Consider the following 22,285-nt stretch of genomic DNA (forward strand, 5'->3'; position numbering starts at 1 on the left):
ATATCTTTTCCAAATACATCAGTTAGTATGTTCCTTTTCTTCTTAAGCTAGTCTGGGTTGGTGTCAATCTGACTGGGCCACAGGGTGACCAGATATGTATCCATTACCATGGATGTGTCTGTGAGGGTGTTTATGGATACAACTGCATTTGAATCCATAGACTGAGTAAAATGGATTGTTTTCCCCAATGTTGGTGAGCCTCATTCAATCTACTCGAGACCTGAATAGAACACAAAGGGGAAATGGCTAAACATGATGGTGAACACTTGTAATAATAGCTACTCAGGAGGCAAAGATAGCATAAATACAACCCAAGGCCCACCTGAGCAAAAGCATGAGCTGGTATCTGAAATATAACTAAAGCAAAAAGGGCTGGGAGCATGGCTCAAGCAGAAGAGTGCTTGCCTAACAAGCACTAGACTCTGAGTTCATTCCCCAGTATCATCAAAAAGAGGGAGATGGGTAGTGGAGGAAAAATTTGCTCTCTCTGCCTGTTTTGGAGCAGGTGTCACCAGAACTGGTAAGGCTCTAGGGAGGTTTCCAAAAGGGAGCAATTCTACCTGACCCTTGGGATGGGTTCGTGTGTCGCAAAAATTTTTAGGACATGTCAGGGTAGAAGCCAGGAAAGTTATGAGTAAAGCAAAGCAAAGGATAAGAAAGGACAGTACACATTGAGACACCCATAAGGCACATCCATAAGAAGTGTACTGAGTGCTCTAACACCAGGGGTACTTATGGTGAAAAAAATGTGTTGGGAATTCATTTTAAATTCACCTTAGGGTAAGTATTCACCTGTGTTTTGCATACCTGGTATGCTTCAATCATTCGTGCTGTTACACTGTTTTGACATTATCAGTGGACCAAGAGATAGCAAATCAGCGTACTAAATTTGGGTCACTGTGTCATGGACATCTATTTCATTCCTTAAACAAAGAACGGGTTTCATCAGATGCTCCTTTCAAGACAGTTGTGCTTTCTTAAGATTTAAAAATAAAATGTTTTACTTGCAATCCTTTTGTGACCAAAGGAGTCATTTTACCAAATGTTTCATTGCCAGGATAAGGGCCTTTCTTTAAGATAGTCTTTCTCAGTTCCCAGAGAATAGGAATCATTTGGGAAATGAGCAAGGTCACAGGGAGACAGCTATTGTTTTGGTTGGCTTTGAACTCAGGATCTCATGCTTACAAAGCCAGTTGGCTTTTTTTTAAACTATATTTTACAGCTCAGTGTAGGACTGTAAAACTTAATGCAAAGAAAATAGTGCCTGTGTGCCTTACTTTTGGGTGGGACTGGTATTTGAACTCAGGGCTTTGCAATTGCAAACCACGTGCTCTACCTTGAACCACACCTCCAGTCCATTTTGCTCTAGTTATTTTGGAGATGGGGGTCTTGCTAACTATTTGCCCAGGCTGGTCCTGAACCATGAGCCTCCTGATCTCAGACTACCAAGTAGCTAGGCAAGTGTGAGCCACCAGCAACCTGTGTACTTTTAAACAAGCTATTCACTAATACAATGTTTATCTCTGAATTCCTGGCTCCTGTTTCCTATGCCTTGCTTTCCCTAATCTATCCTGCTTCACAGGGATATCAGTCTTCTTCTGCACTTGAACTACAACTTATACCAGAAGCCCTCCTGGCTCTCAGGCCTTCACATTTGGACTGGAACTGGAGAGAGCACCATTGCCTCTCCTGGTGCTCATGTCATTGTACTCAAATCGGGATATGCCATCAGCTCTCGTGGGATTCTGTCTCTAGCTTGCCAATGGAAATCATAAGATTTCTCAGCTTCCATATTGTGTGAGCTGTGTCCATATTAAAAGTCTACATCTATCTATCTATCTACCTACTACCTACCTACTTACTTACCTACCTATCTACCTACCTATTTATGTTCTTTTCCTCTGGAGAACTCTGACTAATATCTTGAGTTTATTGATGACACTCGTACCCAATAATCATTATCAAAGAGGCAATGGATCCAAACCAAACATATGGTCCTTTATCATAACAAAGCCTAACTAGTTTGTTTTCATTCTTCTCCATGGTGCTCTTCCTGTTCTTAATTTACCTTCACTTTGTGTTGAAAGGCATTAGGATTACCATGTCCCATCAAATAAGGAATGTAGACCTCTTGTCATTGGGTCCCCCAGTTAAACATCATTTCACACAGCATCAACTCGTGCTGAGATAGGTTCAGGTTTCCCAAGTGGAATTCCCTGGCAACTGAACATAAACAAAGAAATCAGCCCTAAGAAAGGGGCTCCTGGCATCTACTGGGATGGGGAAGGAGGTTCGTTCAAGGCTCAGAAAACAGCACTTCCTGTGCTACCTCAGAGACCCTGGCACCTGACAGAAGTGCAACTGTGACAAATATGCAGAGTGTAGTCTCTCACCATAGGAATTACCAAAGAAGCTAAAAACAGAAACATGCACTGCATAATCTCTAACCTCAGGGGACAACAAAAACAGAGAATTGCTGTGTCAATCTCATTTCCTTGTTAGGCATATTATCGTAAGTGAGGGCCTTTCATTTTGAGCGCCACACTTCATAACATTTACCCAGCTCTAGCTTCTGAAATATTGAATTCCACAGTAATTTTATTTTTTGCTTTTGATCTTTACTGTTTTGCTCATTTATCCATAAACATGAGCTACTGAACCAATTTTAAATTAAATAGCTGAGTTAGAACCCTAGGCCATTCAGACAGGACTAAACCAGTAGCCCAAAGGAGACCTCACAATGGACATGAGTAATAATAATTTTCTTTTTTTTGCAGTACTGGAGTTTGAACTCAGAGCCTACACATTAAGCCACTCCACAAGCACTTTTTGTGATGGGTTTTTGTGAGATAGGTTCTCACGAACTATTTTGCCCAGACCGGCTTTGAACTGCAATCCTCCTGATCTCTGCCTTCTGAGTAGCTAGGATCACAGGCGTGAGCTACCAGCACCCGGCATAATAAATTTTAAATGTTGATCTTTTGGATACCTCTACATAAGGTTATCTGATGATGATCGATGTCTTGATTTATCTTGCTCTTCTGGCTTAGGAAGGTAGACTTATAGGACATACGGATTTTCCTGAGTAGACAGTAAAATGAGTTCTCCAGTGTGAATTTTATAAATCCTCCCCTTTTGTCAACAATGTCTTACAAAATGGTTCTGTGAAGGGGAACTGTTAGAACCATTCTTTAAAGCTATACTTTATATCACTTGATTAATTTTAAAAGTAGCTCATTTGACCAGTTTTGGCAACTAAACTATTCTCTGAAATCAACAATAGCAAAAACTTGGGAGCCAAACAGGGATAAAATGAGAGACTTAAAAACAAGTCACAGTGCAATATAGAGTGTCATCCACTTACAGAGAGGTTGTCAGTGAGAGGAGAGACTAGGCCACATGTGAGTGGATCCTGGTTGGCTTCACTTACCCTCCCAGGGCTATGCACTGTGCCAAGCCTCTGTGGAAGGAGGGGCACTAGCAAACCTGCCTATGCAGCAGAGGAATGAGTTTTGAGTAATTATCCTGGTTCCACAATTGAGGAAAATGGGACTCAGAGGAATGTCTAACTTGTCCAGGGTTACAGAACTCACCTAGGATCTCACACATAATGGCAGAATGAGAATCTGGATCCAGGGTCACGTGTTACAAGAGTTGTACACTTTGTGTGGTTTGCAGAGAGGCCAGCAGAGCAACTGGATGTTCTAAGAGCCTAAGAAAAATATACACAGAGAGCTTAATTTGAATATATCTAATGAGGAGGAGTATTGTTGTCTGAGTGTCGGGCACTGTTCAAGTGCTGTGTCTTAATTCCCTTAACTCTCAGAACAATGCTGCTAGGTAGACACTATTATTGTCCCCAATTTACAAATGGGGCACAAACCTGCAAGTTAAAGAGCCAAAGGAAAGCCCAGGCAACTGACTCTAGAGCCCTCCTCTTAACTTCTTTGCGGTCCTTCTCAGACACATGGGTAGCAAATGTTTAACACATCCTACGATCTCATAATTCTATACCACACTACCCCGATTTTTACTCAGAACAACCTTCATGTTACCCTCCTACTAGCCAAAATGAGACACTTGGGACATGGAGCAGTTTAGAAGTTTCCAAGGGGGAAAAAAGAAGAAGAGGAAGAAGAAAAACTCTTTCACATTTACGTCATAGAAAAATCTTTATTCGAAACAAGATCTGTGTTCTTGAAAATCTGGAATGCCTACTATGATCTCAATAGGCTGAAAACACATGTCTCCACAGGATCAAGGGATGAGCTCCCCAAGGCAATAGCATTCCTTATCTTCTGAATTCACTCCTGGGGGCGGGTGGGGGGTGTTAGGGTGAAAACTAGGCTCTTTCTTAGAAGGAAAGGAACCTAAGTAAAGCTATTGTCATGTGCATTACAGAAAATGCATGACCTGCTTTACAGAGCCAGTGTGGGAGGGAGTGTCCAGTGTCTGTTTGTGCAGGTGTATCTGTTAACAAACAAACCCAGATCAATCCTCCTAAATTTCATCAACTAGAACAGAGAGACAGCAAAGCATAAAATCATCTGACCGCCACTTTTGACATTCATGACTGCCTGCTTTTATCCTTTCATTTTTTTCCTTTACAATTCCACAGAAGGCTTTTTTTCTTTTTAACTTGATTTAGGGAACATTTTTATCCCACAGAAATGGCTTTTATTAAAGATTGAAAGAGATACTATTAGTTCACTAGCTCTTAAAGATGCAGGAGAGAGCAGTTGCTTTTGTCTACCCAGCATGCCTTGATTAGGGAATCACATTTACTAAACTGAAGTTCTGGGGATGCCCTGTGGCCCAGGCCTACCCATAAAAGGACCCTCTTGCTGAGGCAGTAACAATTACTACAAGGATGGGACATGACCGCTGTCTTTCTTCTGTGAATTTTGAGCTAGGAAAATACATGTAGTGGCTGCTAGAGCACATCTTGCCTGCAAATGTACAGATGAGAGTTAGAGGGGAATTCAGTGAGCCTGTATCTAATCCTGCAGACAAATTCCTGTGGTCCTTCCTTCCTATGAGATACCTTAGTGTCCTTCAGAGTTGGATGAGTCAATAAATTTCCCTTTGTGCTTAATCTGGTTTGACTTGGATTTTGGTCTCTTGCAACCAAAAGATCATAATATAAAAGACTAAAAGTTTAAATCACTGGTTTGACTTCTCACAGAAAGTGCTTGCCTGAGCTGAATGTATTTCCCTCATTAAGAGTTTCTTTTATATAATAAATAAACCTGTCATTAGACTCAATCCTCTTTGCACTAAGTTCATTTCTTTCTTTTTGACTTAGCACCTTGCTCAGACTTGAGGAAAATATGAATGCTAACTAAAGTAATTTTATCTTTGGGGAGACGGAGATGCACTATTTTCTCATAAATGCAAAATGCTCAGGCATCTGAGCATTTCTGGTCTTCCAAGAGTTCACCTTGATACCATGATCCGTTTACACCAGGGATATTGCCATGACTTCAGGCAGTGATCCTCAAGATAGCTGTATAACAAAATTACCTGAAAAGATTTTCAAAACACCAAGATCTGATCTGAGAGATTCTATTTTACTTGGCCTAGAGAGGGATCCAGGTATCAAAATTCTCCCAGTAAGGGTTAAGATTGACTGACTAAAATTTGTTTTTACATGTATTCAGTGATCTTTAGTGACTCAGCTGGAATAACTTACTCTTTGTCAATGTTGTTTTGTGGTGGGGTTAGAAAAAAAAGAACACGGAAATGTCAGCCCAAAGTAACTGTCCTTCAGCATTCCCTGGGAGGTTCATTAAAGCATATTGGACATTTCTAGAAGCATGAATGGAATGGACAAAGTTGCCTCTTCTTAACAGTCACTTACACATTGGCTCTGAGTCTGTAGCTTCCCAAGAACCCATGGTCTGTGTCCAAGTCTACATATCCGTTGTGCGTCTTTAAGTCTTCTGTCATGCAAGTCTAGAAGACTTGCTAAAAAAATCAAATACTTGGACTTTTTGACATAATTCATTCTGGTTAACAGAGATGATCATATAACCTGAATAGATTAGGCTTAGAGTTGCAGTAAGGAAGTACCACATGCTGGATGGGTTATCAGATATCTAGACACAGAGACAGGCACGGGAAGAATGCCATGTGAAAATTAAGAAAGACCAAGGTGACACTTCTACAAACCAAGGAATACCAGAGTGCCAGCAAACCAATCAGCAGAAAGCAGGGAAAAGGCATTCTTCCTCACAAGGTACCAATCCTGCTGATATCTTTTAGTTGGATCTTGGATTTTTTTTTTTTTTTCCCCCGAGATGGGATTTTGCTATGTTGCCCAGTCTGGCCTTGCCCTTTGGGCTCCAGTGGATCCTCCACCAGCCTCCTGAGTAGCTGCAACTTATAGGCACATGCCCTGGCACCCAGCTTGCATTTTGAGCTTTTAACCTCCAGAACCCCAAGAAAATGAATTTCTGTTTAAGCCACTCAGTTTGTGGTACATTGTTATGTCAATCCTAGGAAACTAATATAGTCCTATATAGAAAAAAAAAAAAAAGTCTAAGGCTTTGTAATCACTCACCTTTGATGAAAGGTAGTGGGGAAAACCCAGAAGTTTGAACAACAAAAAATAGTAAGCTAAAGGGCTATTATTGATCTTCTTGCAATTCATGAAGTTCATCACTAGCCACTTTTCAAAGATAAAACAAGATGTTTAAGACAAAGCAAATTCTTTCCTAGCCCAGAAGACAGATCCAAAAAGTCCAGGAGCTTGGACATCATGGAAGCCAGAAAATTTTGTACAACTAATTTTTTTCCTACAAAACCCAATAGATACATGAATGCTTACAGAAGCTTTGTTAGCAAACTATGAAATATTCCAGACAACTAGAACACCAGACAAATCCAGTTGCTTTCATGGCTAGGTACAAATGGTATGGATTAACTGGTAAAATTCTAATAAGGCATATAGTATGCGTTGTTACAAAACCTCAAGTTGCCAATATTTAATATGGCATTTCACTGGCTCATTTTGTTAGCTGCTAAGCAAGTTAGACACTTTGGGGAAAACTCCTATATTAATAACATGCCTTCAAAATGTCCTTTCCTTTTGTTTCAGCTAAAACTTTTCGGAGAAAACTGAGCATGCCCAGAGGTGTTCCTGTCCACCATTTTCATGAGGCAGTTAAGTAGTCCCAAATACCACTTTAACATTTCTAGCATGTATTCCATGACCTTGACCTAAGCATACCCAAAAATGTGTCTGCCATCTTTCCTTCTTGAACTATGACCTTAAACTGAGACACTCAGGAATGTGCCCACCCCTAAACTGCTTTCCCATATTAATTAAGCCCATGATATAGGCTTCCTGAATAAAATCCCCACTCTTCCTTTGCTTTGGAAATAACTTTTGTGCTCTCCTTTCCTGAAGCAGGTAACCAGTGTTTCTACAGTTTTATTTCTTGGCCATGCTTGTTTTTGGCTTTGCACTCACCAAGATGTGAACTTAATGCATTCTGTTATGACTTCAGGACCTGCTCCATGTAAGTTAATCTTCCTGTGGCACTATGGAATAAAACCTTGGCCTAGCTTTAAACACTAATTAACAATATGAACTAATCATTTCCTATTACAATACAGTACTTACAGCTCAGAGAAGGCAGATGGAAACTGATCTTGTTGGGAAACTGCAAACTCTTCACGAACTAAATCACCACCAGTTTGACTCACTATTACCAAATCTTCTCAACTTTTCTTGAGAAAATGATTCTTTTTCCCTTCTGGCTTAAATATCCAACTTAATTCTTTTAGATATCTCAAGCTTATGCTTAAATCCATGAGGCTTTCAGCTCTTTGGAAGAAATGTTCATTCAGGAATTGGAGGAAGAGAAGAATAAGAGAATAAAAGATTAAGTTTACAAAACCTGAAAAGATGTATTTGTTACTTTAAATAAAATAAATTTCAACTGAACTCTTTAATGATTTGCCATATGTCTGTGGGGAAATTTGTTCAATTTTTTTTCTTTCATTCTTTCTTTTTGCAGTACTGGGGCTAGAACTTAGGGCCTACACATTGAGCCACTGCACCAGCTCTTTTTTTGTGAGGGAATTTTTCAAGATAAGTTCTCAAGAACTATTTGCCAGGGCTGGCTTTGAACTGTGATCCTCCTGATCTCTGCCTCCTGAGTAGCTAGGATTACAGGAGTGAGCCACTGGTATCCAGCTTAGTTTATTTCATTTTAAGGGAAATGGCTCCAATATCGTAATACTGCGTGTCCATGGACCAATGAACTAATCCATTATCAAATACCCAATTAGGCAATGATGGTCTGTTCTGGTACTTCTTCTGGAGCCAATGGGAAGGGAATACTCTTTCCACACAGTTGACAATTGCTGGTGGTCACATGTGCATTACCAAGGAATGGACAAACTGCAAAAGAATGAATCAACTTAAAGAAAACAGGCAGCAAAAATGGAGAGGTATCTTCTTGCTTAACAGCAGATAATCTCAAGTCTTCATGGTTATATGAAGCATACATTGTTTATTCATAAACCCACTTGACTTGGGTTTTGGTCACTCATTATTAAAAGACTCTGAATGAGTTTAGGATTCTATTAGTGAAAAAAAAATAGTAATTAGTTCCAAGGTCAATATTCAAAAGGTTTCTCAATATATCTCAGCCATGAATATACTTTACTTTGGTCAGTTCAACTCCCTCTGTTACTCTCCCTTACTCCTTCCCTTCTACCTCTCCCCATTATTCAACAGCTTTCAATACATATCATTGTTATGTCCTCTACCTGCACAGATGTTATGTGTTTCATTATTGATTCTCTATCATTCTCTTTTCCTTTCCTCCTCCCCATAGTTCCATAGAGTAGTTCCACTATTACAAACATGTTCTACATATAAATATTCCTATGATCATGTTTGTTCGGTATATTTGTTTATCTTTTGGAACTATCTTCCACATGAGAGAAAACATGTGGCCTTTGTCTTTCTGAACCTGGCTTACTTCACTTAACAGCTTTAAGTGGGGTGGCAAAGTGTTTGAGGAGGCAGAGGGCATGGGGGCAATCTAACCAACGTACAGTGTACATTGTCTATGTACTATTGTCTATGTACTATTTGGAATTGTCACAATGAATCCCCCTGTACAATGAATATATGCTAATAAAAATGAAAAAAATATAATTAGATCAAAGATGACTGTTTTTTTTCCCCTATTCTTTAAAAGGACATATCCATTTCAAAAAGATTCTAGAAATCTTTACAGAAAGGAAAGAAAACTGGTATAGACTTCATCTCAAAGAAAGGATGGGAAGGGGACTAAGCATCCTCCTAATAGCCTCAAGGGCCAACAGTTGGAAGAAGTGAAGAAGTAAATTTGAGTTCAAAATGAGGATAAATTTTCCACTCTTCAAAGCCGTATAAAATGGAACAGACTGAATATATTCTGTGCACGTTCTCTTTCTATCATGACTACAGATACATTGGTCCAAGCAATCTGAGTTCTCATTTGGACTGCTGCCAGAGCACCCTAAATTCACTTGTTCATCCAAGAAATGTTTACTGTGTCTCTACTATGTGCTGGGCACTACTATAGGTGCTGTAGACTCAGCAGAGGACAAAACAAACAAAACTCCTGCTCTTGAGGGGACTACATTCTTAACCAGGATAACAAAAGACAAACAAGTATAATAAATAGAATGTCAGACAGGAACAGTGCTAGTTAGGAAAGGAGATAGAGAGTTTGTGTGTAGGAGGAGGGGCAGGGCTATAATTGCAAAAAGTGTCATCAGTGAAGGCCTCACTGAGAAAGAGAAAGTAGAGCAAAGGCTGGAAGAGGGAGAAAGTTATGCACACATAACTGAAGAAAGAGCATTTTGAGACCAGTGAATTCTGAGAGGCAAGGGGTGGTTGGAGGTCATGAGTTGGCAATTGTGACTCTGCATTTTACTCTAAGGAGGAGGAAGACAACGGAAGGCAGGGAGGATACATGATTATGTTTTAAAAGGGTCACTCAGCTGCTGCCTTGAACGTAACTTGTCTCTTTGCTGTCAATCTTATCTTTAGTGTTTACTGTGCACAAGGCAGAAAGAATCATTTAAAAGACCATGGCACAGCCCAGCAATCCATTTTCAGATATTTATTCTCCCCAAATAAACATATCCACACTAAAAACTTGCACATGATTATTCAGAGCAGGTATATTTGTAATAGCACCAAATATGTGCTATTCTAGGAAACAAATGTCCTAAAAAAGGTAATTGGTTAAAAACCTGTGGTACATCCATATCACAGAATACTACTCAGGAATAAAAAGGAACAAACTGACTGGGGTATGTGGCTCAAGTGGTAAAGCACCTGTCTGGAAAAAGGAACAAACTATTGATACATGTAACAAAGGTAGATGGCTCTCAAAAGCACTAAACTAAGTGAAAAAACCTCAAAAGGTCACATACTGCATGATGCTACATATATAACTATAGGTACACAGATGCACCCATCAAGAAATGGGTAATTGTACTGGCACATGTCTGTGCTATCTTTGTATCCTCCTGTGAATCAATTATTCAAAATAGTTTTTTTCTTGTTTTTTAGAAAAGCACTACAGAAAAGAAATTGTGTTTCAGTGCAAAACTATACAGTCTACATGTGCCACACCCATGTGAGGCTATCTGCTTTTACTCTTTCACTGGCTTTGAACTATTCTTAAAACCTTAACATTTAGGTAAGTGATAAACATGTGAATTGTCCTGTCTGGTACAGGGTCCCTTCTCCCTGTCTCCTTTCCCCTGGAAAATCCATTTACACACTCAGTTCAACATTCCTTTATTCCATACAAATTTGTCATTTCCTTTGAACATTATGAGGGCACTGAGTAAGCTAAATAAAGTATTTAATACATGTTCATTTTCATGTCTGCATGAGAGTCACGATTTCACCTTTTCTGAAAATTAGCTTTTAAGAATATAAATCTGGTCATGTCACTCCCCAGCTTAACTACCTCCGAGACTCCCCACTGCATTTAGAATGAATCCCACGTGTCTCCCTGGCATATAAGGCCCGGCACAGCTTGGGCCCAGTTCGGCTCTCAGGCCTTGTCTCTTTATTCCTCCCCTTGCAGGGTCCTTATTCAGCTCCCTGAGGACATCAAGCATGCTCCCCACCTTATGGTGCTTGCGCAGGTTGTCCCTTGGCCTGAATTGCTCTTCACAGATGGGTTTCCTCAATGTGAACTCTCAGCTCAAATGACCCACTTCAGAGAGGTCATTCTGACAAAAGGAACACCCCCACCTACTTTTCTCAATAGAGTTATGTCTATCTGACAAAATACTTTAAAACTACTTCCTAGTTTGTTTATTATCTGCACCCCATTCCCCCAGTGAACCTCAGAATCTGGTTCACCATTTTTTCCCTTGATGCTTATAAAGGTACCTAACACATTGGAGACACACAATAAATATTTGTTGAATAAATACTTGGGTGAATGATGTGTCTGGAGGTAGTGAGAGCCCTGTCACTAGAGGTATTTAAGCACGGTTTGTACAACCACTTTGTCAGGGTTGTTGAAGAGCTCTGGACAGCTGTGCTCAGTCACAAGAATAAAAGATCACTAAATTCCCTTTTCCTTTTATATGTTTGTGATTACATGGCCACCACACCCTGCAAGAGGAAAGCAAAAGAGTACCCTTAGTTGTTGTCTACTGAATGATAGCATGCACACTCCTGTTCCTGCTGTAGTATCATCTCAGCATTAAAATGTTGAAGCTAATCAGACATTTAATTTCAAAGTGGAAGGTCATTATCTTGTCACAAAATTTTATTCCAATTACTTTTTTTTCTATTATACGAAATGAATTAAAAGTAGCACAAAACACTGGGAGATCAAACAGTCAATCAGAAGCTCATTAAATATCATTGAAATTGGTGCAATAAAAAGCATTTCCCATGGCTGAGTTATTATTTAAAAGCTATATTCTGAATGGCTCAAGGAATTGACATGCTGTCGATCAAAAAATCACCCTGTCCATAAATAGCCCCTTGACTTTTGAAAGTTTGCTATCTTTTTTCTGAGATAAGAGTAAATATCTAAAAAGATTTAAAGCATGAATGTAATTACCACCATATCAGCCCCTAGAAGACCCCCAAGAGAAGTCACCATTTAATAATTTACACTAGAGTTTAGAGCAAGATGTTTACTGAGTGCTGCTAGTGATTTTATAAACTCTCCAATACATTACATTCATAATGAAGAGTTGTAAAATAACAACTCTGTGTTCAAGGGAATAATAGTTTATTTTGAGCTAAATACTAGTGACCATGGGCCTGGACATGGACTCAAGTTACCTTGAATGACATGTTTCACTATGGAAGAGGTTGCATGAACTTTTACAACCACAGAACAAAGAAAGTCATAAACCAATACATTTACCACATACATCGGTGGGAATATTACATCGGAGGCTACAGTAAGGCAAGGAAGTTTTCTCCACGGTTTCACATGTTATAACTTTCTTGGCTTTAGGGTTAGTGGAGGCTAGAGGTCTGCTAAGCTTAGCTACCTTGTGAGTTTTACCTATGAGTCACAAAGATGTTAGGTCAGATACAGAAGTTGAAAGTAAATGGCCATTAAAAGGACCAAGATAGCTCAAGATAATTTTGGTTCTAGAGATGCAACATTCCATCTCTCTACAATCAAGGTCGAGCAGTCTGCAAGATCTTTAATAGAGATGCGGCTTCTTCAGAGAACTTCAGCTCCATCCATCTATGTACAAACCCAGCAGGGAGGAGAGGTTAGTAACAATTTTAGAACTGTGTATAACTCAACACGTGGGAATATGTGCCCATTTTATTTTCTGAAAAGTGATTATTAAGTACTTCATTTTTCTTTGCCTTTTTTATTTCTTTTGCAGTGCTGGGAATTGAATCCAGGGCTCTTGTTCATGCTAGGCAAGTGCTCTTACCATTTAGCTAGACCCCCTAGAACATTTTTTTTTTTTAAATCTTGAGACAAGGTTGTCAAGGCAGGCCTCAAACTTGTGACTCTACTTCAATCTTCAGAGTATCTGGGCTGGGCTTACAGGCATGCACCACTATATCCATAAAAAGTACTTCGTTTTTCTATGGAAGCAGACATAGGTAACAGCCCGCATGAGGATCTGAAAAGTGATCACTTTTAAATTTCTAATAACCTTCCTCTGGGAGCTCTCCCCGCCTTTTAAAAGCCAAACCACTGTCTTATTTCATTGTTCTGCTGATAAATAAAATATCCGAGATTGGGTGAATTATAAAAGCAGAGGCTTATTTGGCTCATAGTTCCTGAAACTAACATGGGTCACATCTGGTGAGGGCCTTCTTTCATTGCAACCTGGTAGAAAACATGTAGGATACAGGAAGAGAGAGAGAGAGGGAGGAAGGGGAGAAAGAGATAAGAGAGAAAAATAGAGAGACAGATACTGAACTGCCAGCCTCAAGCCCTTCTATACTCCACATTAATCTGTTCGGGAGGGTGGAGTGGAGCCTTCTGACCTAACCACCTCCCAACACTGTCACACTGGTCAGTAAGTTTTCAACACACACTTTTTGGGGGGACACATTCTGCTGCCATCCTCCAAAATGCATGTCCTTCTCACATACAAGTTATGTCATTCCATACCAATAGCCCCCAAATACTTTTATTTTGGTGGCACTGGGGTTCAAACTCAGGACCTCACATTTGCTGGGCAGGCACTCTGCTTAAGCCACTCCACCATCCCTTTTTGGTGATGAGTGTTTTCAAGATAGGGTCTTACGAACGTTCCCAGGCTGGGTTTGAACCTCCATCCTCCTGATCTCTACCTCCTGAGTAGCTAGGATTACAGGCATGAGCCACCAGTCCCCTCCCCCCCACCCAATTCTTAATTCCTTCCAGCAGCAACATAAACATCCAAAGTCCAGAGTCTTATCTAAATCAGATATGGGTGAGACCAAGGCACAACTTGTCCTGAAGCAAACTACTCTCCAGCTGTGCATCTGTAAACTCAATCAAACAAGCCATCTACTTCCAAAATAAACCTGTGGGATGAGCCCTGGAAAGTCCAAAACACTACAGGGTGAACATGTTCTTTTTCAGGACTGGGGTTTGATCTCACAGCCTTTCGCTGGCTAGGCAAACACTCTACTACTTGAGTTGTTCCTCCAGCCCTTTTTGCTTTAGTTATTTTTCAGATAGGGTCTCACTTTTGCTCAAGTTGGCCAGCCTCAAGCCCTTCTATACTCCACTTGCAAGCAAGTGCTCTACTGTTTGAGCCACACCTCCATTCCATTTTGCTCTGGTTATTTTGGAGAAGGGGTCTCTTGAACCATTTATCTGGGCTGGCCTCCAACCATAATCCTCCCTATCTCAGCCTCCCAAGTAGCTAGGATTACAGGAATAAACCACTGGTGTCTGGCTGGCCTTGAACTCTTGATTTTCCTGCCTCAGCCTCCCATGTTTGGGATAACAGCCATGTACCACCATGTCTGGGTCTACCAGTATTTTGATCAAAACTACTTAAGTAATCTAATCTGTAAGAAATTCTGCTTTCCCTACAGTACTTCTCTTCTTCTGGGCCTCACCAGAATCGCCCTTAACACACCATTTATGATAATCCAGGATTTTTCTAACCTATTCCTCCAAATTCTTCCCATCTCTATTAAGCTCTAAAGCCATTCCCACATTTTCAGCTAATTGTTATAGCAACAGTCCCTCTTCTCATTACCTGTTTTTTGTTTTAGCCTGTTTTGTGCTGCTGTAAGAGACTATCATAGACTTTGAAATTTATAAAGAATAGGATTTATTTCTTACAGTTCTGGAGGCTGGGAAGTCCAAGACTGTGGGACCACACCTGACTAAGGCCTTCTTGCTGTTGTCTTGACGTGGCAGAAGGCATCACATGCAGAGACAGAATAAGAGATCAAACTTGGCCTCAAGTTCTTTTTCTTTTTTTTGGGTGGGGGGCATTAATCAGGGTCTTACCACTTGACCCATACTGCTAGCCCTTTTTCAGCTAGGGTCACATGCTTTTGCCTGGGCTGGCCTCTGATGGAGATCCTCCTACCTCCACCTCCCGAGTAACGGGATTACAGATGCGCCCCACCACACCTAGCCCTTCAACCTCCTTTTTTTTTTTTTTTTTTTTTACCTTTTTGTTGGTACTGGGGTTTGAACTCAGGTTTCATGCTTGCTAGGAAGGTGCTCTACCACTTGAGCCACTCCCCCTGAACCTCAAGCTCTTTTGTAGTAAGCATTAATCCATTCATGAAGATGTAGCTCTCAAGATCGGAATACCTCCCCTTAGGCCCTTCTTCCAATTATCACTGCATTGAGCATTAAGCTTATAACACATGCTTTTTGGGGGACACTCAAACCACAGCAATCACTAACTTAATATTCAATTTTATTTAAGAAAATGACCATTTTTTGATGTAAGGATGGCAGGTCCTTTCAGTTGGTAAAATATAAGAACAGAAGTACTAGTCCCCATGTCTTAAGGTATTTGTAGTTAAGATGATATAAATGAAAATTATCTAAGCAGAAGAGAGAGCCTCTAGGTACAAGAACCATTTTTTTTTTCAGTAGAGGACTAAAGGATTTCTTCCCTCAAAGCCCCCATGCAACCACCACCCCAATTTCTTTTCCAAAGCCAGTACTTATTGGCAAATTATCTGGGAATAAAAGTAGGAGAGAAATATTTCAGTGCAAAATTCAGAACTGCTCTACAGAAAGGAAAGTGTGGGGAGACTTGTTATCATTTATTTCCTCCAGTATGTCGTTCAATTTCAGCTGTCTCACGTCTCACCAGCAGCTCCCCTATTTCTCACTTATGTGCCTAAGAAACATCTCTCTGGCATCTCATTCCCTGTCTTTTGCCAGCATTTCATTATTTCTTAACCGTCCCTCTTGTGCTTGTCTCCCTTCTTCCTAGTGATCCACGTGTCCTCATTTAGCAGTTTTCAGAAGCCAGAGAGAAACGCTGCAAATAATGTTAAATATGATTAATATCTTGAATTTCTTGAAATATGACATGCATGAGTTACAATGAAACCTCTTTTATTTCCCCATGAAATGCTTTTGCATAATGAGAAAGAAAATGTCCTCTATGCCCTAATCAGCCCTGACAGTTCCTGGACTCCCAAATACTTTTATTTATGGCATTATTTATTTCATCTCTAATAAAGGGAGGGGGCCCAGCACCATCTGAGGAGCCTGCAGTGGGAAGGGAGATAATCTGGGGTGGAGGGACATAGAGGCCCAACCAGCAAAGAACAGAACTATTCCAAAGGAGGGAGACATCAGGGAATGAAAGTCTAAAGACCTAGACCCCAGAAAAAAAAAAAAAAGGGTCACATTGCCAAGACTGAAAGAAAAGCTCTGGAAAGGAAACCTCAGAGTGGAGAGATGAGGGTCTTACATAGAGAAGCACCCCTGACTCTGACCAGGATAATGAATGAAGGCAGGAAACTAAACCTGGGAGCAGGGATGCTGGTGATGGAGTTGGTCTAACGGAAGGGTACAGAGAGGAATGAACTCAGCTCCAAACAGTGGCTGGGAGAAGCCAGGCCCTTCCTCTATATTTAAGATATTTGTACTCCATGGGGGTCCTCCAAACCACTGCGAGCTTCTCTCATTCAAACAACTACTGAAATTGTATGCTCTCTACAAACCAGTTGCAGTGAGTTTGGGCAATTTCAGGAGTGACAGTTCTCAGGCTACTTTAGTCCTGCAAATATCTACATAAAAAAAATGATGCTGTTGTAAGTACTCACCATCCCAAAGTGAGGGGGCAGGTCATGTTTTTACCCTCATTTGCTGTCTACTTGCTATAAAACCTATGGATTTTAGCGGGGCGTGGTGGATGATGTCTGTAATCCCAGAATTTAAGAAGCTGAAGCAGTAGGATGGAGTTTGGGGTGAGCCTGGACCCCATAGCTTTGTAAGAGCGAATCCCTGAGTTCAAACCTCAGTCCACCAAAACAAACACCAAACAATTTCCCCCACCCCAACAAACACAAAGCAGGATTTGAATTCAATCGACTTGTATGCATCCCCGCAACTCAGTCACTCCACTGCTCGGTGTGTGACTTTGGGCAGAGCCTCGGTTTTCTGCTCTGTGAAATGGGGAGAAACGAAAGCGTCACGCACTCTCTGAGGGTTTCCAAGGGGAACAAATGAATTCATGTGCAAGTACAAAGCCCTGGGCGCTTTTGGGACCGGCCTGAGCTGAGGCCGCAAGCCGTGGGAGAGCAGGACCCCTGGAGAGCGCACCCAGCCGCATGGGGCCAAGCCCTTGCAGTAGTGCCCCGAAGCAGGCGGGGGAGCAGTCCCTTGCAAGAACTCGCCGCACCTCGGCGCAGGCGACCCCGCCCTCACCCCTGGGTCCCACCCCCTCCGCGCAACTCCAGAGTTGGAGGTCACGCAGGGGGGCGCCAGGCGCTCACTCCCCGGGGCTCGGACCCGCCGGCAGTTGCACACGCTTCGGGTGCATCTGGGGCTCCGTAGCTTCGCCGTGGCCGGGAGCCGGGTTCCCAGCTTTTTCACCTGTTACCAGGACGCCCTCCAGGTCTACCCCCTTCCTTCTCTTGCTTTGCTTTCGCGTTGCCTCCCTTCTCCTCCCCTCCCCCGTCGCGGCGCGGGCCGACCCGCGGGCGGCGGCGGCGGCAGGCCCCGCCCCGCCCCCATTATCATTAGCAGCTATTACCCTAAACACTTGCTCTTTACCTCCTTTCTCCCTCCAGGCATTGGCGAGGCGGGCTGTCAATCAGCGCTCGGGCGGCAGCCCCCCGCGCGGGGGCTCGGAGATGCCAGGCTCGGCGACAGGCGGCGGCGGCGGCGGCCACGGCACAGACACACACCCTCCCACTCGCGCGCTCCGGGGCCGAAGCGGCGGGCGGGTGGCCGCTGCACCCGCGGAGCCCGGCGCCGGGCGGGGAGGGGACGCGCGCCGGGGGCCCGGCCCTGAGACGCGGAATGGAGGAGGAGATGCAGCCCGCGGAGGAGGGGCCCAGCGTCCCCAAAATCTACAAGCAGCGCAGCCCCTACAGCGTCCTCAAGACGTTCCCCAGCAAGCGCCCGGCGCTGGCCAAGCGCTACGACAGACCGACGCTGCTGGAGCTGCCGCACGTGCGGCCGCCCCCGCCGCCCTTCGCTCCCCACGCCGCCGTCTCCATCAGCAGCAGCGAGCCGCCGCCGCCGCCGCCGCCGCCGCCGCCGCCGCCGCAGTTCCCGACGCAGACTTCCTACCCGCCCGCGCCCGGCCGGGCCGCCGCCGCCGCCGCCTCGTCGTCGTCGCCGTCCTGCACGCCCGCCGCGTCCCAGGGCCACCTGAGGACTCCGGCGCCGCCGCCCCCTCCGCCGCCGCCGCCGCCGCTCCCGCTCCCGGCCCCCGCCGCCTCGTCGTCGTCCTCCTTCGCCGCCGTCGTCAGGTACGGCCCCGGCCCGGCGGCGGCCGCGGGCAGCAGCCTCGCGGGTAGCGACGGCGCCAGCCTGGAGCTCAGCGCAGGTACCGAGTGCGGGGCGTAACTTTGCTGCGCGCCACGGCGGGGTGGGGAGGGACGGGTCTGGAGAAGCTGGGGACCGGGGTGGGAGTGGGGAGAGAAAGGAGGGGTGTCCCGGCGTCGTAACGCGCTCGCAGCAACTTCTGGAAGGTTCCCTGGCGCCGCTGCGGCCCGGGCCTCCGACGGCGCGCTCCTAACAGGTGGCTCCGCGGCGCGGGTCCCACGCGCTTGAGCGCGGCGGAGGGCGGGGAGCTCCAGGGGGACCGTGGCGACCGGGTAGGTAGGGCTGGGACGGGCTGGGCTTTATCCTCCGCTACTCCACTTTTCCTCCGTTTTCCCCCCTGCTTTCCCGTTCTTTTCCTGCACCTCCGGGACGCGCGCCGCGGTCGCGGTCACTGCGCTTCCTCTCGGCTCTGCTGCTGTTCCGTGCGCGCGTGGCGCTCGCTCTCTGCCTTTTTTCTCATTCATCACTAAGTCCCAGTCGTAGCCCAGACGCCTGGCTCCCCCGCACTAGCCACGCGTGGACCTGGCACTCGTGCTGCCATGGTGGAACCATGGTGTCCCGAAAGCCCCAGGAGCGCGGGCTGTCGTCGTCGTCGCCGCCGCGCCCGGATCCTGGGACAGATACTGGTTGCCGCACCGCGTCCGGTAGGGACGCTTGCTGGGGGGCTCGTGCGCGGGGTCCCCACGCCTCCGCCCCGGGAAGGCCGTCACGCCGCAAGGGACCGGCTGGCGAGAGGCCACCTGGGCCTGCACCCAAGGGCGCTCCGCTCCCGGGGACGCGGCCACTGAAGTTCCTTCTCCGGCCTCTTGCAGCACTCCGCTCCCTAGAGCCCCCACATTCTTCTGTCACTGACCTGAGCCTTTTTTTTTTCCCTAGGGAAAATAGAAGACATTGTCTATAAATGAGTTAGAGATGCCTATGCCAAATGTTCTGCTGTTTGTCAGTATTTTGACACGTGAAGGATTGGTTTTGAGACAGAAAATCTAATTACAGGTTATGGGGAAGACTTGTTCTGTCTCATCCGCCCTGATTTGGAGATACTAGAAGGTTTTGAGTGGGGCTGGGGGGAGGGCTTCCTTTTGCCTGTGGGGTGGTTTTGCTTTTTTTTTTTTTTTTTTTTCCCTTTTCTAGTTGCTATTGGCCCAATATTCCATTGTGTTCTTATATTCATTGTTGGGCTGTTCGCCTGTTTTCCTGGTGATGAGGATCGTGTTCTGTCTCGTTAGCATTGGTGTCACTACTACTTGTTTATGCACACGTTTATTCCCCAGCTCAGCGTTCTCATTTTTATGTTGTTTTTCAGCACTTTGGGTCCTTTATCCATTTCCCATATTTTGCTTGCTGCTTATCCTCCTCTTTGGTTCCACCATGTCCATTTTTCTGCCAGGTTTAGTTTTTGGTTGTCTTGTACTCCTCCTTTCAGGCTTTGCTGACCATCTTTCAGCCTTCTACTTCCCTTTACACACTGCAAATCTACCTCCTCACTTCCATTTCATCCATGGCCCAACATGGCTTTCCCTGCCTGTCCCCTGTATCGTTTCTTTGTATTGTAGGCACTTGCCCATCTTTCTGTGCTCTCCTGCTCTGAAAGTTTCTCTGCTGTCTTTCCTTCATGTGGAGGTTCCCTCCACCCCCGGTTTTTCTGCATTCTTATCTTGTTCTAAGTATTCACATTCAGTGTTTCTTCTAGTGCTCTGTTTAGTTTTAATTTGTCTCTGTTCCTAGGTAGAAATCAACGTGACTGAATCCAAAGTTGTAAAGGGGACTTTTTTGATGTCCTTCCAACTTCCTGTTGCCTTTATTTCCAGGGGCTGCTTTTTTTTTTTTAAAGCAGGTCTTAGGGATAAGGTTGATAGTATGGGATAAGCCATCCAGACTAGATGGCTACTGCTTCTTGGAAAGAAGAAAATTGGATGGTAGATTTCTTCCATCATTGGGAAATGTTCTGGGACAAAGCGAAAAAAGCCATAGAACTAGACATCATGAATTGTCATTTTAATCATGGATGGACAATGCCATTTCACCAGGTACAGTGATATGAGTGGCCATCAGAGGGACAGCCACCTAAAGAGCTGATTGGATCTTTGAGGAACTAATGGTTCCACTTTGAACCAATGAACTGGTGTGCACAGGAGGCCATTTAAACATGTGGGGTGGGGCAGAATGGGACTTTGCGTGTTGCACCCTCACAACAGTGTAATCATGGTATCTCTGGCCACCTAGTAAACTGAAAATACTGATGGTGTGAGTCCAGGATAGGAGAGGCATGTCTAACTGTAGAAGGTACGTGTAGTGAAAAAGCTGAAGTGAATCCTATTTGCCACTAAGTGCTATTAGCCTTTGAGAAGAGAAATATATGATTAAAAATAGATTTTTTTCCGACATTCTTATAAAATCTTATGAAGAGTATAATTTTCCTTAAAAGGGGTAGTACACCATGGTTTTAAAAGTGTATTTTTCCTCTGTGGGAGGCTTAGAGTTAAAACCCATGTAGATCTTGATATGCAGCCTAAATTTGGCATCAGGAAATGGGAAATTGCATCTTTAAGCAGAGTACAATCAAAAATGAATTACAATAAATCCTATATAATTGCATAGGTCATTCTCTTTAATGAGATTTTATTAACCTGACTGTCAAGCTTTTGAGTCAGGCAGATATTTTATCTTCTTCAACTGATAAAAGTGTCAGCTATAAACCACCATATAAATATTCATAAATCTACACATCTGTGGCAGCCTATCAGCATCATTCTTTTGGACATTAAAAGCATTCTAATTACTTTCTGTCTAGCAGAGCTGAAATGCTGCCTGTTATAGTATGTGCTTGGCAGGCATGATTGCTTTTGTTTGCCATCACAAATAGCAGCATCCTATTTTATATACCGATGGTCCAGAAAATATTCAGGGATTGACTGAGCAGGATGAATATTAGGAAGCACCATCTGGTTTTGATAGCACAGAGTATATTAACTCATCTGTTAATTTTTGACACATCATTGATTTATTTATTTAGAAAAATTGCATCCTGTTTTGCTATGTTGATGTTTGCCATGAAAAAAATGGATGGCATTTTTTAAAAAGACATCATTCACTGATTTAAGACAAGGCTGATGCTTTCATTTTCTAACTTCTATTTTTTATGCCATGAAGTCTTCTCTTAAAAAGAAGTTAATGTTTAAAGGGAATCATCTATTCTGAACTAGTTGGAAGTCCTTTGGTAGACATAATCTGAATACACGAGAGTAGGCCATTAAAAAAATTCCTGCTTCTGCATTTTTAGCATTAATATAGTTCACCCTTCACTGGGCTAAAATCAGAAGGTTACCACTAATCTTGACTACTGCGAGCTCCCTCACAGAGAATTCTCTTGGGGATCTGCAGTGATGAGCACATTCCATGCAAAGCTTTCCTGACAAAGAGGGATGTTCAAGTAGGGAGGACTTCCCTCCCTCTTCTTAGTCACTCATTCATGTTTAGGATGGGTTACACCATTTACATGCAGAAGAATTTCGAGAAATGAATTTTTTAATTAAAAGAAGTCGTGACTTCAGATTTTGGAATCAGACTGGGCAGTTTGCTACATGATCCCATTCCCACCAGGCTGCACAATAAAACAAAAATAAATTAAAAGTGGTCATTTTAGAGTGCTTTGTGATTATGACTTATTTACATTTTATGGTGTTTAATTTTAGGGAGTGGGATAAAACAGTTTTAAAGCCTCTCCTGCTGTCTGTTGAATGAGGGGGCAGTCTGACTTCCAAAGTTAAAATTAGGAAATG

The 22,285-nt window shown here is 43.4% G+C and overlaps 1 protein-coding gene and 1 long non-coding RNA gene across 4 annotated transcripts in view; one reads left to right on the forward strand and one right to left on the reverse strand.

The window, feature by feature from the left end:
• Positions 1–17,872, reverse strand: part of LOC141410981 (uncharacterized) — a 178,806-nt gene extending 160,934 nt beyond the window's left edge. For 2 of the 3 annotated variants that reach the window (XR_012435819.1, XR_012435815.1), the window contains exons 1-2: positions 17,727–17,872; positions 3,594–3,712 (exon numbers count right to left, since the gene is read on the reverse strand). This is a non-coding gene — a long non-coding RNA (uncharacterized lncRNA). Of the gene's footprint in view, positions 1–3,593; positions 3,713–7,627; positions 7,818–17,726 lie in introns of those variants that run through there. The other variant, XR_012435817.1, reaches the window with a different exon arrangement.
• Bend4 (BEN domain containing 4) overlaps positions 17,866–22,285 on the forward strand; it is a 37,815-nt gene continuing 33,395 nt past the window's right edge. Inside the window, exon 1 of the mRNA XM_020167233.2 lies at positions 17,866–18,507. Within this exon, the coding sequence (XP_020022822.2) occupies positions 17,976–18,507 (532 nt within the window). The 5' untranslated portion in view covers positions 17,866–17,975. The remainder of the gene's footprint in view (positions 18,508–22,285) is intronic.

Source organism: Castor canadensis, chromosome 9 (assembly GCF_047511655.1).
Source record: "Castor canadensis chromosome 9, mCasCan1.hap1v2, whole genome shotgun sequence".
Taxonomy (NCBI): Eukaryota; Metazoa; Chordata; class Mammalia; order Rodentia; family Castoridae; genus Castor; species Castor canadensis.